The sequence below is a fragment of the Pogoniulus pusillus genome, chromosome 27, assembly GCF_015220805.1.
Source record: "Pogoniulus pusillus isolate bPogPus1 chromosome 27, bPogPus1.pri, whole genome shotgun sequence".
In the NCBI taxonomy this organism is placed as follows: domain Eukaryota; kingdom Metazoa; phylum Chordata; class Aves; order Piciformes; family Lybiidae; genus Pogoniulus; species Pogoniulus pusillus.
This window is the reverse complement of record NC_087290.1, coordinates 174982-189778: the sequence shown is the minus strand read 5'-3', so window position 1 is coordinate 189778 and position 14797 is coordinate 174982. Positions and strand designations below refer to the sequence as shown.

The 14797-nt window shown below is 48.2% G+C and overlaps 1 protein-coding gene across 1 annotated transcript in view; it reads right to left on the bottom strand.

The window, feature by feature from the left end:
• Positions 1-14797, bottom strand: part of ZZEF1 (zinc finger ZZ-type and EF-hand domain containing 1) — an 85727-nt gene that overhangs the window by 24351 nt on the left and 46579 nt on the right. The window contains 12 exon segments of the mRNA XM_064166785.1: positions 580-754; positions 2482-2759; positions 3182-3321; positions 4205-4352; positions 5327-5499; positions 7617-7879; positions 8545-8710; positions 8917-9055; positions 9294-9423; positions 10363-10524; positions 12193-12312; positions 13813-13977. Of these exon segments, the coding sequence (XP_064022855.1) occupies positions 580-754; positions 2482-2759; positions 3182-3321; positions 4205-4352; positions 5327-5499; positions 7617-7879; positions 8545-8710; positions 8917-9055; positions 9294-9423; positions 10363-10524; positions 12193-12312; positions 13813-13977 (2059 nt within the window).

Sequence of the window (14797 nt, the reverse complement as noted above, 5' to 3'; positions counted from 1 at the left end):
CAGGACCTGAAGGAGCTCCAAGATACCTGGGCAGGGACTTCTGACAAGGGTTGGGAGTGACAGAAGGCTCTGAGCTGGGAGAGGGGAGATTGAGAGTGGAAATGGGGAAGAAATTCTTTCCAGTGAGGGTGGGGAGACACTGGCACAGGTTGCCTATGGAGGTTGTGGATGTCTCCTCCCTGAAGGCGTTCAAGGGCAGGTTGAATGAGGCCTTGAGCAATCTGTGCTGGTGGGAAGTGTCCCTGCCCATGGCAGAGGGCTGGAACTGGATGAGCTTCAAGGTCCCTTTCAACTCAACCCATTCTGAGATTCTTTGAATCTATGAACACCAGCTGCATGCTACATGGGCAATGTATTAGGGTTGGGACTATCAAGAGTGAGCTTGGATTGTTTTGCTGGTAGAAAAAGCCTCTTTTGATGCTCAGCTGTACTCAGCTGGCTTTCTCAGGGTAGTTCTAAACAGTCAGGTTTGGACAGCTTAGAGTGATGTCTCCAGCTGATGAAACCTGAAGTCTTTACAAACAGACACCTCAAACCTCTAACTAATTTCCTGGCCTTGTGTGCCCCTAGGCCACTCACCTCAGGAAAGCCCACCAGCACCAGCAGTGTGAAGATGTTGGTGTGCTTCAGCTGGCAGGGCAGCTGCCTGACGCAGTGGTCGGTGAAGGCGGCAATGACCTGGTGCCAGTGCGCGGAGGCGTGCAGCGAGCGCAGGATGTCTGCCATGGAGCTCGCCCAGTCCAGGCCCACACGGCTGCAGAGCAACAGCAGGCTCATGAGGAGGGCTGCCACACAAAGAGTTCACAGTCCCATACCAAAGCATGCCTGAAGATTGTCATCTTTTGCTCCCAAACCCAATTTAGGGCTCAGAGTTTGTCCTTTGCCTCACAGGAGGTGCTTCAGTGCTCACTCAGGTGCCTATCTGCTCTCCCTCATTAAGTCTGCAGATGGCACCAAGCTGGGTGGCTGTGTCCATCTGCTGGAGGGTTGGGAAGTTTTACAACGGGATCTGGAGATGTGAAACCATGGGCTAAGGCGACAAGGCTGACGGGATGGTGTTCAACAAGGCCAAGTGCCAGGTTCTGCACCTGAGTCACAACCACCCCATGGTGAGCTACAGATCTGGGGATGTGTGTTTGGAAAGCTACAACTTGGGAGAGGAACCTGAGAGTGTTGGTTGACAGTTGACTGAACATGAGCCAGCAGTGCCCAGGTGGCCAAGGCAGAAAATGGCATCCTGGCTTTGGTTACAAATAGGGTGGGCAGCAGGGACAAGGAGGGGATCATCCCCCTGCGCTCAGCACCGGGTGGGGCACACCTTGAGTGCTGCGTTCAGCTCTGGGACCCTCACTCCACAAAGGACACTCAGGGACTGAAGCCTGTCCAGAGCAGGGCAGTGAGGCTGGAAAAGGGCCTGGAGCAGCTGGGCTTTGAGAAGGGGCTGAGGGATCTGGGAGTGTTCAGGCTGGAGGAGACTTCATTGCTCTCTACAGCTCCCTGTAGGGAGAGGGTGCAGTGAGGAGGGGATGACCTCTTCTTGGTATCAAGTGACAGGACCAGAAGAAATGGTTTCAAGACGCACCAGGGCAGGCTCAGTCTGGATCTCAGGAAACACTTCTGCCCTGGAAGGGCTCTCAAACATTGGATCAGGTTGCCCAGGGCAGTGCTGGAGTCACCGTCCCTGGGGGTGTTCCAGCTGTGTGGACCTGGTGCTTAGGGACATGGTTTAGTGCTGAGCCTCCAGTGCTGGGCCAAAGGTTTGACTGGATGAGCTTGGAGAGCTCTTCCAATCCAATGTATTCTGTGATTCTGGGACTACACAAATAATAATCCAGAGAGATTGGCCTTCTTGCTCTAAAGTCTGAGAGCATCCTCTCCCTCACTGATCCTCCAGATATTCTGCTTTTAAATGTCTCAGGTTTTGTTCATGCACCTGTGAAGCACAGCTGCAGTGCAAGGTACCGTGGGCATATTTTACAGCCATGACATTCATCTTAGAATGCTTGGAAGCTTTCTCAAGATCAAACTGGAACATCTGCTCTCTCCCTCCTTGCTATTTCCAGGACAATTTTACCACACAAAACTCTCTCTGTTACTCATCCAGAAGAGATCTAGCTGCAGAACTCAGCACTGATTAGCAGGGGACACACTTTCCTTCTTTGCCCTTACACAAGAGATATGGAGCCCAATGGGAGAGAATTCCTGGCACATCAGAAACACAGGACTCTAGGCTGGCTTCCCTCCACTTTTCCAAACTTCCTCCACCATAACATGCTCTAGAGGTAAGCACAGAAGTGAAGCCACTCTTCAACAGGCAGCCTTCTTTTGGAAGGCTAAGAGATTCTGTGACAAGGGCTGCAGAGCATGATCAAGGTAAAGGTTGAACCACCTTTCTATCAAAGTGTGTCTGTGCATGGGGCAAACATGAAAGAGAGTGCTAGTCAGCAGAGAAGAGCTAGGGAGTTTGAACTGAAGCAGTACCTGTCCAAACACACAGCTCCCAGGCTGAACAAAAGGTGAGTTGTCTTCCAGCCCTCTGGCACTGTAGATCCATCTCCTGCAGCAAACAGATTATGTTTGGCAGAGAGGACTTTAGCCACTGCAGCATCCACTTCTGCAGGCCTCAGGCGCAGGATGAGCTGGCCCAGCAGTCCCAGGGTTAAGTGGTAAGTTTCGTTTAGGTGGCCAGCATTTGAGATGACCACCTGGAACATCAGTGGAAGTATCTGCTCCAGGTTGATCAGAGACATGGTAGAGCCCTATAGAAAAAGAACAATCTCTAAGGCAGGGCAAGACGACCAAGAATAGTCCAACCCCAAGCACACACCACAGTTCCTGTCCTAGTGGAACCAAAGGAAGGAGAGCCCAGGCTCCTGCTGCAGCTTTTGACCTATTAAGCTGACGTCACCCAAACCCTAGCTGATGATTTACACTTTGCAGGTATAGAACAGTTCAGAAAGACTGCTTCACAGAAAAATCCAACCTGTCTTCCCTCTCCCTCTGCCCAGGAACAAGCCCTCACATTCCCCAGCCATGTGAAATGTCTGAAGACATTCCAACTCTCTCTGTATAACCTGCAAGCAACAAGAACTCATCTCCCACATTTAACTGGCTATGGATCTCATTCATGTTATCTGTGACACCTGGAGAGTAACTCAGACTGAAGGTAAGATGAACTAACTGATTTGAAAGGTGGTAACATAGCTGCCAGCAGTCCCAGGATCCTCTTCTGAGAGCACTCAGCAAAAACTTGTTCTTGGCTAGGAAGCAAAAGCTTCTCAGCTTCCTTCTGGGTGGAACCCTCCGAGAGGCAGTCATCTGCTTTAGAAAATCAAACAGAAGAAGAAAATCTCCCATGTGCCATTGAAGAGAAAAGAAACAAGTGACAGCAAGTCTTTATAAAAGACTAACAGTGGATAAAGAGATTTAGAGCTCTCATGAAAACAGAAAGGAAAGAGCATGTGACAGATCCTTTTCACCATAGTAATTCCTACAGTACTAGATTAGTTTCTGGTTCCAAGCAGGTAAGAACAAAAGGTATTGTGTTAGACCAGCAGGAATCAATCTCCACCCATGGATATCCCTCAGAGGAACTCACAGAATGGTTTGAGTTGGAAGGGACCTTAAAGCGTACCCAGTTCCACCCCACCTGCCACAGACAAGGACACCTCTCACTAGCCCAGGTTGCTCAAGGCCTCATCCAACCTGGCCTTGAACACAGGGAGAGGGCAGCCACAACCTCCCTGGGCAGCCTGTGCCATTGCCTCCTCATCCTCACTTTAACGAATTTCTTCCTCATCTCCAGACTCAATTTCCCCTCTCCCAGCTCACAACCATTCCCCTCCTCCTGTCACTGCCAGCGCTTGTCCAAAGTCCCTCTCCAGCATTCCTGGAGCCCCCTCAGGCACTGGAAGGCTGCTCTAAGGTCTCCCTGGAGCCTTCCCTCCCCTACAATGAACAGCCCCAACTCTCCCAGCATGTCCCCACAGGGGATTCCACTCCCATTCGTAGAATATCTCAAATCAACTACAAGGCGGCAGCTGTTCAAAGCAGTACCTATGCAGGATGTTACAAAGCAGAGCAAGGAGCTCATTTGCAACACTTGCAGAAGGGCAAAAATGAGTTAGGAGAAAAACATCACAGCTGTTTGCTTTGCATGTCAGTGGCTATTTATGTGACAGGGAAAATGAGAAATGACTTGTACCTGTTGGAAGAGCAATATCCTTTGCAGCATTGACTGACTCTTGGCTCAGAGCAGCTTTCTTTGCAAGGACAGCTTTGCTTTCACTTCCTTGTTTTTCTACTTTATCTCCTGCAGGAGACTGGATTTCATTGTACGTGTCTCCTCTTCCCTAAAAATAGAACACAGGCAAAAAGGATTAAAACAAAACTGAATTTGTGCAGAAGTCATCATGGAAAGCAGCAGCCACTCATCTGCACTGGACAAACACACTGACACCAACAGCACAGAAGCACAGAATGACTTGGGTTGGAAGGGACCTCAAAGCTCATCCAGTTCCAGCCCCCTGCCACGGGCAGGGACAACTCCCACCAGCCTAGGTTACCTAAGACCTCATCCAACCCAATTATGAAAACTTCCAGACCTGGAATCTTCACAGCTTCCTATCAGAACCTTTTAATGGTTTAACTTCTTGCTCTGTGCACGTCTCAAACTTGTACACAGTGAAATGGATTTTTCTACTTTGCTGCTGTCTCTGTGGAACAGCTTTATACACTGCAGGAAACTCCTTTTCTACCTAAAAAGTGCCAACAACCAGGGCAAATCACAGGACTTTCAGATAAAAAAAAAGATCATTCTTGCTCCTTCCTTCAAAGTTTTTGTGCAACAGTTGCCTGTAAGCACATAAAGTCTTTGATCAGCTGGATATAAAACATGAACCAACCAACCAACACCTGCTCCCTTGCCTCCCAAGTTTTACTTACAAATTAACTCAGCACAGAATCATGAAGGTTAGAAAATAAATTTATACCATCGAGTCCAGCCAAAACCCAGCCACCATGACCACTAAACTGTCATGAAGCAGCACATTACAGCTTCTTGAACACCTCCAGGGATAGGGACTCCACAGCCTCTCTGGGCAGCCTGTTTCAATGCCTGACTACTCTTGCAGGAAAGAAAACTGTTCCTAACATCCAAGCTAAACCTCCTCCAGGCACAACTTAATCCTATTTCCCCTCATCCTGTTGCTGGTCACTTGGGAGAACAGAATCACTCTCTGCTCTCTCAGCTCCATGTTCAGAACAGGCTGTGAAGCCCTGTAGGTCACTCACAGTCAGCAGGGGTCCTGCAGATACCAGCACTTACACTGCAACAGAGCAAAGAGCCTGTGCTGGGTTTCTCCTCTCTTCCCTTCACTGCTTTATCACCAGCAGGACTTTTTGGAACAGCATCTGTGGGAGGACTGACTGAAACAGTGTCACTGTCAGAGAAAGATTCACTTTCTGGTAGCATGCAGAGGAGAGCTAAATTCTTCACACCTGGAAGTAAGAGAGTCATAAAAGCAGGTGAGCTGTGGTGTGGCAAGACAGGCAAAAAGCAGAACTAGAATGTTTGACAAGATAACTGAAAACTTCCCTCACACTCCTGAGTATCAACTCCAGCAAAAGATTTGCAGATTCATGGAATGAGTTGGGTTGGAAAGGACATCAAACACCATCCAGTTCCAACCCCCTGCCATGGGCAGGGACTCCTCCCACCAGCACGGGCCTCACCCAACCTGATCTTGAACACCTCCAGGGAGGGGGCAGCCACAATCTCCCTAGGCAACCAGGAAAGACCTGGTGGAAGTCTCTCCACCCTCACTTCAAAGAATTTCTTCCTCCTCTCCAGTCTCACTGTCCCCTTTCCCAGCTCAGAGCCATTGTCCCTCCTCCTGTCACAAGTCCCTCCCCAGCTCTCCTGGAGCCCCTTCAGGCACTGGAAGGCTGCTCTGAGGTCTCCCTGGAGCCTTCTCCACTCTGCAATGAACAGCCCAACTCTCCCAGCCTGTCCCTGCAGGGAAGGTGCTCCAGCTCCTCTCACCACATTCACGGTCTCCTGCGGACCCAACTCCAGCTGCTCCATGTGCTGGGGGCCGCCAAGTTGGAGGCAGTGCTGCAGGTGAGGTCTCAGCAGAGCAGAGGGGCAGAATCCCCTCTCTGTGCTGCTGCTCTCCCTGCTTTGGATACAGTCAGCATCCAGCTGGCTCTGGGCTGCCAGCGGCCAGTGCTGTCTCCTGGGAAGTTTGTCACCAACTGACACCCCCAAGGCCTTCTCCTCCAGGCTGCTCTTGAGCGACTCCTTGCCCAGCCTGGATTTGTGCTTGAGATTGTCCCCATCCAGCTGCAGGACCCTCTGGATGGATCCCTTCCCTCTAGCCTGTCAACCACACCACACAGCTTGGTGGCATCTGCAAACTTGCTGATGTCCCCCTTTCATGTTCACTTAATTCTGCAGTTCCATTACATACCACTAACATTTCCCACTCTGCAAAGCTACCACCAGAAGTCTGAACAAAGAGTTAGAGACACCTTCCAGAAGTGTAAATTATTAAAAGTAAATGAAATTTGTCTTAGCTTTTAACCTTCTGACCAGTTAAACATAAACCAAACTGATGAAGTAATGAGGATGCCAATGAATTTGGTGACAGTGTCATTTCAGGTCTCTTTGAGCTGCTCAAAAAAACTAGCAGTGAAAGGACTGGACGTTGAGTCTACAGTTTTTGATTCATTCAATACAGGTCTCTGTTATACCAGCCCTTCCTCTGTAGGGTTCACAGAAATCACTGAATGGGTTGGATGGAAAGTGACCTTCAAAGGCCATGCATCTCAACTCCCCTGCACTCAGCAGGGACATCCTCCACTACAGCAGCTTGCTCAGAGCCTTGTCCAGCCTGACCTTGATGATCTCCAGGGATGGGTTCTCAGCTACCTCCCTGGGCAAGCTGTTGCAGTGTTCCAGCACCTTCATGGCGCAGAACTTGTTCCTCACATCCAATCTCAATCTCCTCTGCTCTCATTTCAAACCACTGCCCTCACCCTGTCCCTGCAGGCCTTTGGGAACAGTCCCTTTGCAGCCTTCTTGTAGCCCCCATTAGGTACTAGAAGGCCTCTGTCAGGTCTCCCTAGAGCCTTCCAGACTGGACAACCACACCTCCCTTAGCCTGTCCTCCTTTCCAGACAGACAGACATCATCCCCAGAAATTTCACCTTTGCTGTGATAGAGAATAAAGAATTCCTGCCAGTAGGTGCAGAACAAAACACTCAACATTTCCTACCAACTTATTTGTGTCCTTCAGGTGTCAGCAACATGTTAGTAACAGGACACGAAGCTGTACTGACTGAACCCTTTACAACACCCAAGGTGGAAAAAGACCCAACCACCTATGAGCTGCCAAGCTGTCTTCCATATTTATGTAAGCAGAAGATTCATTGTCTCAGAACCCCTTTCTCATGTTCTAGCGACCCTGAGCACCACTTGTTCTGCATCAACTCTCTCCATAAACAGTGAAAACACAGCAGCTTCCTCTTTCCTTTGGAAATTTCACAGGGAGCAATCCTAGGCACTTCTGACCCTGGCTCAAACCAATGTTTTAGGGAGGGAGGAGCTGACTCACCTTTTCCATGCTGTGCTTTCATCAGGCAATCTCCAATGAGCTGTATGCACTGATGCTGCAGGACTCTGGCATGACTGAGGAGCTGTGCATCAAGCTTCTCTCCCTCTGCTTCCTCCCCGCTGGCCAGATCCGCAGTGTAGAGGGTGAGAGCTGCAAAGAGCAGCCAGGAGTAGTTGTGGAGATAGGGCTGGATGAGGCGCTGCCGGTCGCTGATGCGGATGGTCACCATGGGGTACACTGTGATGCTGTGGGTGGGCAGGTGGCTGGAAGACAGCGAGAGACGGCCCTGAACTACAGCCACTCTCTTGCTAACCAATGCACTGAGGAACAGAGAGACCCTCACAAGAAACAAGGTGAACCCAGCACAGCCCAGAGGTTCAAAATGGGGACCTTTGAGTGCTGCAAACTGACCTGAGCGGACTGGAGGAAATGGCCTCAAGTTGCCGCAGGGGAAGCTTAGGTTAAACATGACAAACAATTTTTTCTTCTACAGTTTTTTCAAGGCCTGGCCCAGGCTGCCCAGGGCAGTGATGGAGTCCTAGTCCATCCCTGGAGGGGTTTCAAAGCCATGGAGGGAGATGTGGTGCTGAGGTTTAGTGCTGCTTTAATGGCTGGACTCAATGCTAAGGATCTCTTCCAACCCAAACGATTCCATAACTCTGTGACTTCAGCAGTGCTCATCTAACACAACCTGAACTGTCAGGAGAGCTCCTGAATTAGAAATGTATTGTCTAAGAACTCCGGTGCCAAAGTCTTCCTTTTCCGAAGCCCACGCTGGCTACCCACACCACTGTCTGTTCCTTCTACCAGTCAGGGTTGGCAACTCTCCTCTATAGCCCTCCCAGCTGAACATGAGTGTGGCTGGTTTGATTCAGCTGCCATTCCTTTCTTGCCAAGGGTAACAGGGCACAAACTCTCCCTTTAGTACCTGTCAGAGTACTTCTTTGCAGAGTAGCATCCATAGCAAAGGTCGAAGTCATCACACACGTTGCAGTTCATTCTCCGACCTATGATAACTCCTTGGCAGTGGTCACAGGCATACTCCATGTTAACCATTTCATGGTCATCCTCGTGGCCTTCAGGTTTAACCCCACCTGTAAAGAAATGTGTTCAGACTTCCCTCTCAATCTGCTTTGACTGAGGACCTTTCTTATTTTCCGGTGCGTGTTCAGAATGGAAAATCAGCATTTCCAAAACACCCAGAAGCAAGTATTTCACTTTATGTAGATGTCTAATTTGAAAGATAATCTCTTCTGCCTTTAAACAGAAGGTTTGGAGAGTTTTTTTAAGTGATTCTTACCTAGGAAACAAGTTTTGCACAGGTCCATGTCGTTGCACTGCAGGCAGCGGTAGCGGTGCCAAGGCGCAATCTCGTCGCAGCCATCGCAGGAGATGTCCACATTCAGCAGGTCACAGTAACGAGCCACAAACATGTGCATCTGCAGCCACAGACATAGCCCACCTCACCCACTGCCTTCCCACACTGGAAAAGTTCTTTTTAGACACAAAGCAGAACATTTCCCCTGGACGAAAAGGAACTTTTCAGCATTTCAGGCTTCTGAAGGTCTGCAGGGAGCCAGGACAAACCAGTCAAAGCCAGATTGCTTTCTCTCTTTGTACACCTTCAGAAGCCTTATTTGCCCCTTTTGCAGATAAAAAAGCAAATCATGAATTCACCTTTCTCTGCTTTTCTGGGTCAGCTTGAGCTATCTTTTCATACCAGGTCTCAAACATCACATCCTGACATTCATCCATCCACTCACAGTTTTGCTTGTAGTCAGCAATTTCATCTTCTTCACTCCACTGACTAAAAGAAAAACAAGCTCAAAATGAAGTTTGAATGCACTCAGGCTTCTCTTCAATGCAATTTGGGATACTCTTCCTGTTGTTTTTTTTACAGAACAAAGTGCTGCAATATGTTTATAAAACCAGAAGTGTGGGACTCCAGTTGGCTTGGCTAACAAATGACCACAAGTACACCTGCTCATTGACTCTGTAACACATGGGGATCAGAATGCAAAAGCAGGGAAATCTCCACTTCCAAAGCTGCTTTATTAGCAGAGCAGATTGGACATTTTAAAAGATTTTTGATTGATGAGCATTTCAATACCTGAAGGGAGCCTATAGCGAGGCTAGAAACAGGACAAGGAGGGAATGGTTTGAAGCTAAGGGAGGAAGGGTTAGACTGGAGGTGAGGAAGAAGTTCTTCAATATGAGGGTGGTGAGACTCTGGAATGAGCTGACCAGAGTGGTTGTAGCTGCCTCCTCCCTGGAGGTGTTCAAGCCCAGGTTGGATGAGGTCGTGGGCAACAAAGTCTAGGTGAGAGGTGTCCTTGCCAATGGCAGGGAGGCTGCAGTAGATGATCCCTGAGGTCCCTCCCAACCTGAGCCATTTTGTGATGTGTAAGAAGTACAACCACTCCAAACCTGCACTGTGCAGGTGTTAGAGACGTTTGGTATTTATCCGGCCAAGGAACAGCATTATCTGCTTTCTGCTCCACTGCTGCACAAGTGAGGTGGCCCAGCAAATATCAAGTTAAAGACACAATTCCAATAACTTTTTGCACTGGTAATGCTGAAACAAAAAGCAAACACTTCAATGAAACCCTTGGATTTGGTCAGAATTAGGTCACCCTTGTTAGTAGTGCTTCTACTGCTTGTTTCAGCACAAAGCTCAGGAGCCCTTCTTGGTGAAAAGTGCTACTAAGAGCCAGCACCATGTGAAAGCTGCACTCTACTTACTCACCAGATGACACTGTCGTGAATACTTATGTTCTCTTGTGATGTGGCCATGAGAAGATGTGGTAGCTGAATCTCAACAAAGAAGGAAAGATCATTGGGTTCCCAACTCATATCCAAGAGGTGAAGGAGAGCTGTCTGCACACATGATAAGGCTGGAAGTAGAGATCTAAAGAAAAACACAAGACAATAAAATGTGACAGTTCTAAGGTAGGATAGAAATAACACATCTGGGGAAGAAGGGACAGACACTGTGCACTCATTCCCAGGCTCTGCTCTGCATTGCTTTAACTATGTGGCAGAAACTCAGGTTTATGGATGCCTAAACTTGCAACATTTGGGAAGATCATCCAAACCAATCTGAAAGGAAGCTTTATCCTCTGTAGATCCTCTGTTACCTTCTGCTTAAGCACAATCTTGATGAGAGCTTGTGCTACAGCCTGAGCACCAGCAAGAGGCTCTGCTGCAGCCTGAGTACCAGAAAGAGGCTGTCTCTTCTCTGCAGCACATTTTCTCATTCTCTTAGGAATCTCTGTCATGCTCTGTTGAAACTGGATAAAGGACTTTAAAAGTTATTATCAGGATTCAGGGAAACAGACATTAGAATCTCAAAATTCTTCTTTCTTTAGGACACAAGGCTATAAATCCCAGCACCTCAAACCACAGCAGTAGCAAAATGTGAGCACTGACATGAAGTCATGGCTGCAGGGTTCTGGTATTTATTGTGGCATTACTATTGCCAAAGCATTTCACAATAGGTTTGCAGTATCTGGAGAACTGGTCTGGTGAGGAGCAGCTGAGGAGACTGGGGTTTTAATTTTGGAGAAAAAGGAGGCTGAGAGAAGTTCTCACTGCTCTCTACAGCTCCCTGAAAGGATGCTGGAGCCAGGTGAGGGCTGGTCTCTCCCTACTAGCAAGTGGCTCCATGGAGACATTTGCAACCTATCACTTAGGTGGTCAAGGAAAGCAAACTGCCTCCAGCCCTGGATTTGCTATAGTCTGGCCAGCAGGACTGGGGGACGTGGTTTTCCCCCTGTGTTCAGCACTGGTGAGGCCACAACCAAGAAGGACACTGAGGGCGTGGAGCAGGTCCTGAGAAGGCAACAAAGCTGGGGAAGGGTTATGGAGAACAGGGCTGGGGAGGAGCAGCTGAGGGAGCTGGGGTGGTGAGGCTGGAGAAGAGTAAGCTGAGGGAGACCTCATTGTTCTCTATAGCTCCCTGAGAAGAGGCTGGTGGGGGTTGGGCTCTGCTCCCAAAGAACAAGGAATAGGATGAGAGGAAAGAGCCTCAAGCTGCTCCAGGGCAGGTTTAGGTTGGACCATTAGAAGAACCTTCTTCACTGAAAGGGTTCTCAAAGCCCGGGCACAGGCTGCCCAGGGTGGTGGCTGGATCCCCATCCCTGGAGGTATTTCAAAGAGGCAGAGATGTGGTGCTGAGGGCCATGGGTTAGCCCCAGCCTTGGCAGAATTAAGATAATGGTTAGACTGGATGAGTTTAAAGGGCTTTGTGAACCTAAAGGACTCTCTGCTCCTGCTCTGTGTTTATGTGATCTTGTGTTTTACTGCTAAGCTTCAGAAACAATGCAATGGCAGAACAGCAACAGCAAAATGCAGCCAGTCAAGGTTTTAACACTAATAAAAGCCTTTTGCTTTCCTGCATGGCAGTAACACATCAACTTGGCATTTTTTCATCCCAAGATCAAGATTGTTTACTTAGTCCTGTCAACAATGTAAAGCAGAGTCACAATGATTACACAGTAAGTAATGAACGACATGGGAAGAGGAGAAGAACAGGGAGGAAGAATCTCATGGATGTCAAGCAAGCAGTGCACTGTACCTGTCATTTATAGCACTGAATCCCTTCACAGAGTTCACTAGGAACAAAACCAGCTGGTAGTAGGACTCTCGAATCTCTTTGTGTAGCTCAGCCCCACAGCCTTCCAAGTTGCCAAAGTAGCTAGAAATGAAAGACTCAGGTTTAGTGGTCCATAATTCACTGCCACACTTGTCAGTAGCACGAATTGTGCATGTTGAACAGGCGAAAGAATCTCTGGAACACTCCCCACAGGTGGGCAGGATGTGTTTAAAATGCAGCCTGAAATTCTGACAGGAAAATAATCCTTGATCAGGGGTCAGAAATTAAACCAAAACAGGCAAAGAGAATATTCCCATGGCACTGATGCTAGAACATTCCTTCAAGTAATAAAAGTGCTTCACAAATTCTTAACAAAACCTTAAATGAAATCAAGTAAGATGACCATAAAAACCTCTTGGCAAGTGAGAAGGAAGCCCGCAGAGTTCAGACAGGACCTAATCAGACCTAAATTCACAAACCAGAGCAGCATGGAGTAGCTCCTGCTTTGAGATGCAGCTTTCTAGCCACACATCAAAATCCTTCCTTAGAACAACTGCAGATGCATGTGATTGGTACCTACCTCTTGGCATGGGCCTCTACATGGTTACACTGCCAACTGTACTGCAGAGCTGTGCCTGCACATCCATCGCTCCAGGCTTTGGTGCATGAGCGCAATGTAGCTCCCACAGCAGTGCTGTCTAGCGCAAGGAGCACAGCCAGAAGTGGGAAGAGTCATGAATGAGCGAACACTTGATCAACAAGGTGGGACATGCACCAGGTTTGGAGGTAGCTTTTCTGCCAGACAGGGATTAGATTTACTTAAACACACTGTGGGAAAGGTTTCAAAGAGGCAGAGATGTGTGCTGAGACCATGGTGCTAGCAGCAGCCTTGGGCAGAGAGTTAGAGAATGGTTGGACTGGATGAGCTGAAAGGACTTTGCCAGGCACAACCAGTGCCTGATCCTGTGGATCACAAAAGTTCCCAGGATGTAATGCTAAAGGAGGAGTGACAAGTCAAAGGGTTAGACCACCACAACTTTAGTGGACAAGAAATAAACCAATCTAGAATTAGACAGCAACTTAAATGAAAGCATTAACTGAAGGCTCTCTGAGTTGCCCGTTGAACTGTAAAGGTGTTTGTAGGTATCCACACTGTGATTCAACTGCATGACACCCCTGCCATGGACAGCAGTAAATCATTAATACTTATTGTTAAATGAATGCATAGCAGCCTAAAAAAAGAACCCTCAGGTTGTATTTTTGTAATCCATGGGGGGTCTGTAAGAAAGTTAGAGAAAGACTTTTGAGAAGGGCCTGTCGTGACAGGACAAGGGGTGATGGCTTGAACTCAAAGAGAGAGATTTTAGAGTAGGTAGAAGGGAGAAATGTTTGACACTGAGGGTGGGGACAGCCTGGCCCAGGTTGCCCTGAGAAGTGGGACATGGACTAGATGGCCTTTAAAAGGTCCCTTCTCACCCAATGCAGTCTGTGAGTCTATGACTGAAACCCAAACTTCCTGCTGTCTGCAGTACCCATGCCTAGAGGAACACAAGCCTAACACATGAAATCACACTGCTGAGATTTATCTAAATCATTACTCACTTTGTAAAATCTTTCTGACAGGCAAGAAGCTCCAGAAGGAAAAGCACACAGGGAGGGTGGAAACAGTGGGGCTGGCCCAGTGAGTCTAGGCACCGGCGGGTTGTCTTGAGCACTTCCAGAATGCTCTGCCCTTGGGATTTTCTCAAAGCAAGAACCTTTAAAACACTGAGAGGAAAAAAACCACAACAAAAAAACATCTTTGAGGACTTCACAGTGTTTAAAATAACCCAAACAAATCACAATTACAGAATTACTTGAGTGGTTCAACAAGAGTTTGTTATCTGTATTTCAGCTCTATTTCACAGTGGTTTATTACACCTGCAATGAGAAATGCACTCCAGCAGTATGCACCACTTCTCTCACAGCCCAGGCTGCAGAGCCTAGTACAGATTGGTGAGAACTCTGCATTTGGTACCACGGATTTCCAGTTTGCTAGACCATGCCGTGGTTGTTTGGAGAGAAGCAGCAAAATGCCTCTGCAAATAGATCTCAAGAAGCAAGACAAGAACCAGGCAAGGAAATGTTTTTCACATTCTGAAGCTTTGTGTGATAGAAGTGAATCAGTCTACAACCCACACAGATGTAACTGAAGGCTGATACATAAACCTGACAACTACAGATGTACAGAAATTACTTCATTGCCAATTTGCAGCTGAAAGTTGTTTTATTCCACCTTAAAATGGCTGAAGGCAGATATCTATATTTTAATTGTGTCCTAGGCTGCATCCAAAGCACGGTGACCAGCAGGAGTGAGGAAATGCTCCCTCTCTGCTCTTGTGAGATCTCACCTGCAGTAGAGTGTCCAGCTCTGGAGCTCCCAACACAAGGATATGGAGCTGTTGGAGACGGTCCAGAGGAGGCCCCAAAGAAGATTAAAGGGCTAGAGAACCTCTGCTGTGGGGACAGGCTGGGATACTTAGGGCTGTTTAGCCTAGAGAAGAGAAGGCTCCAAGGAGACCTCAGAGCAGCCTTCCAGCACCTGAAG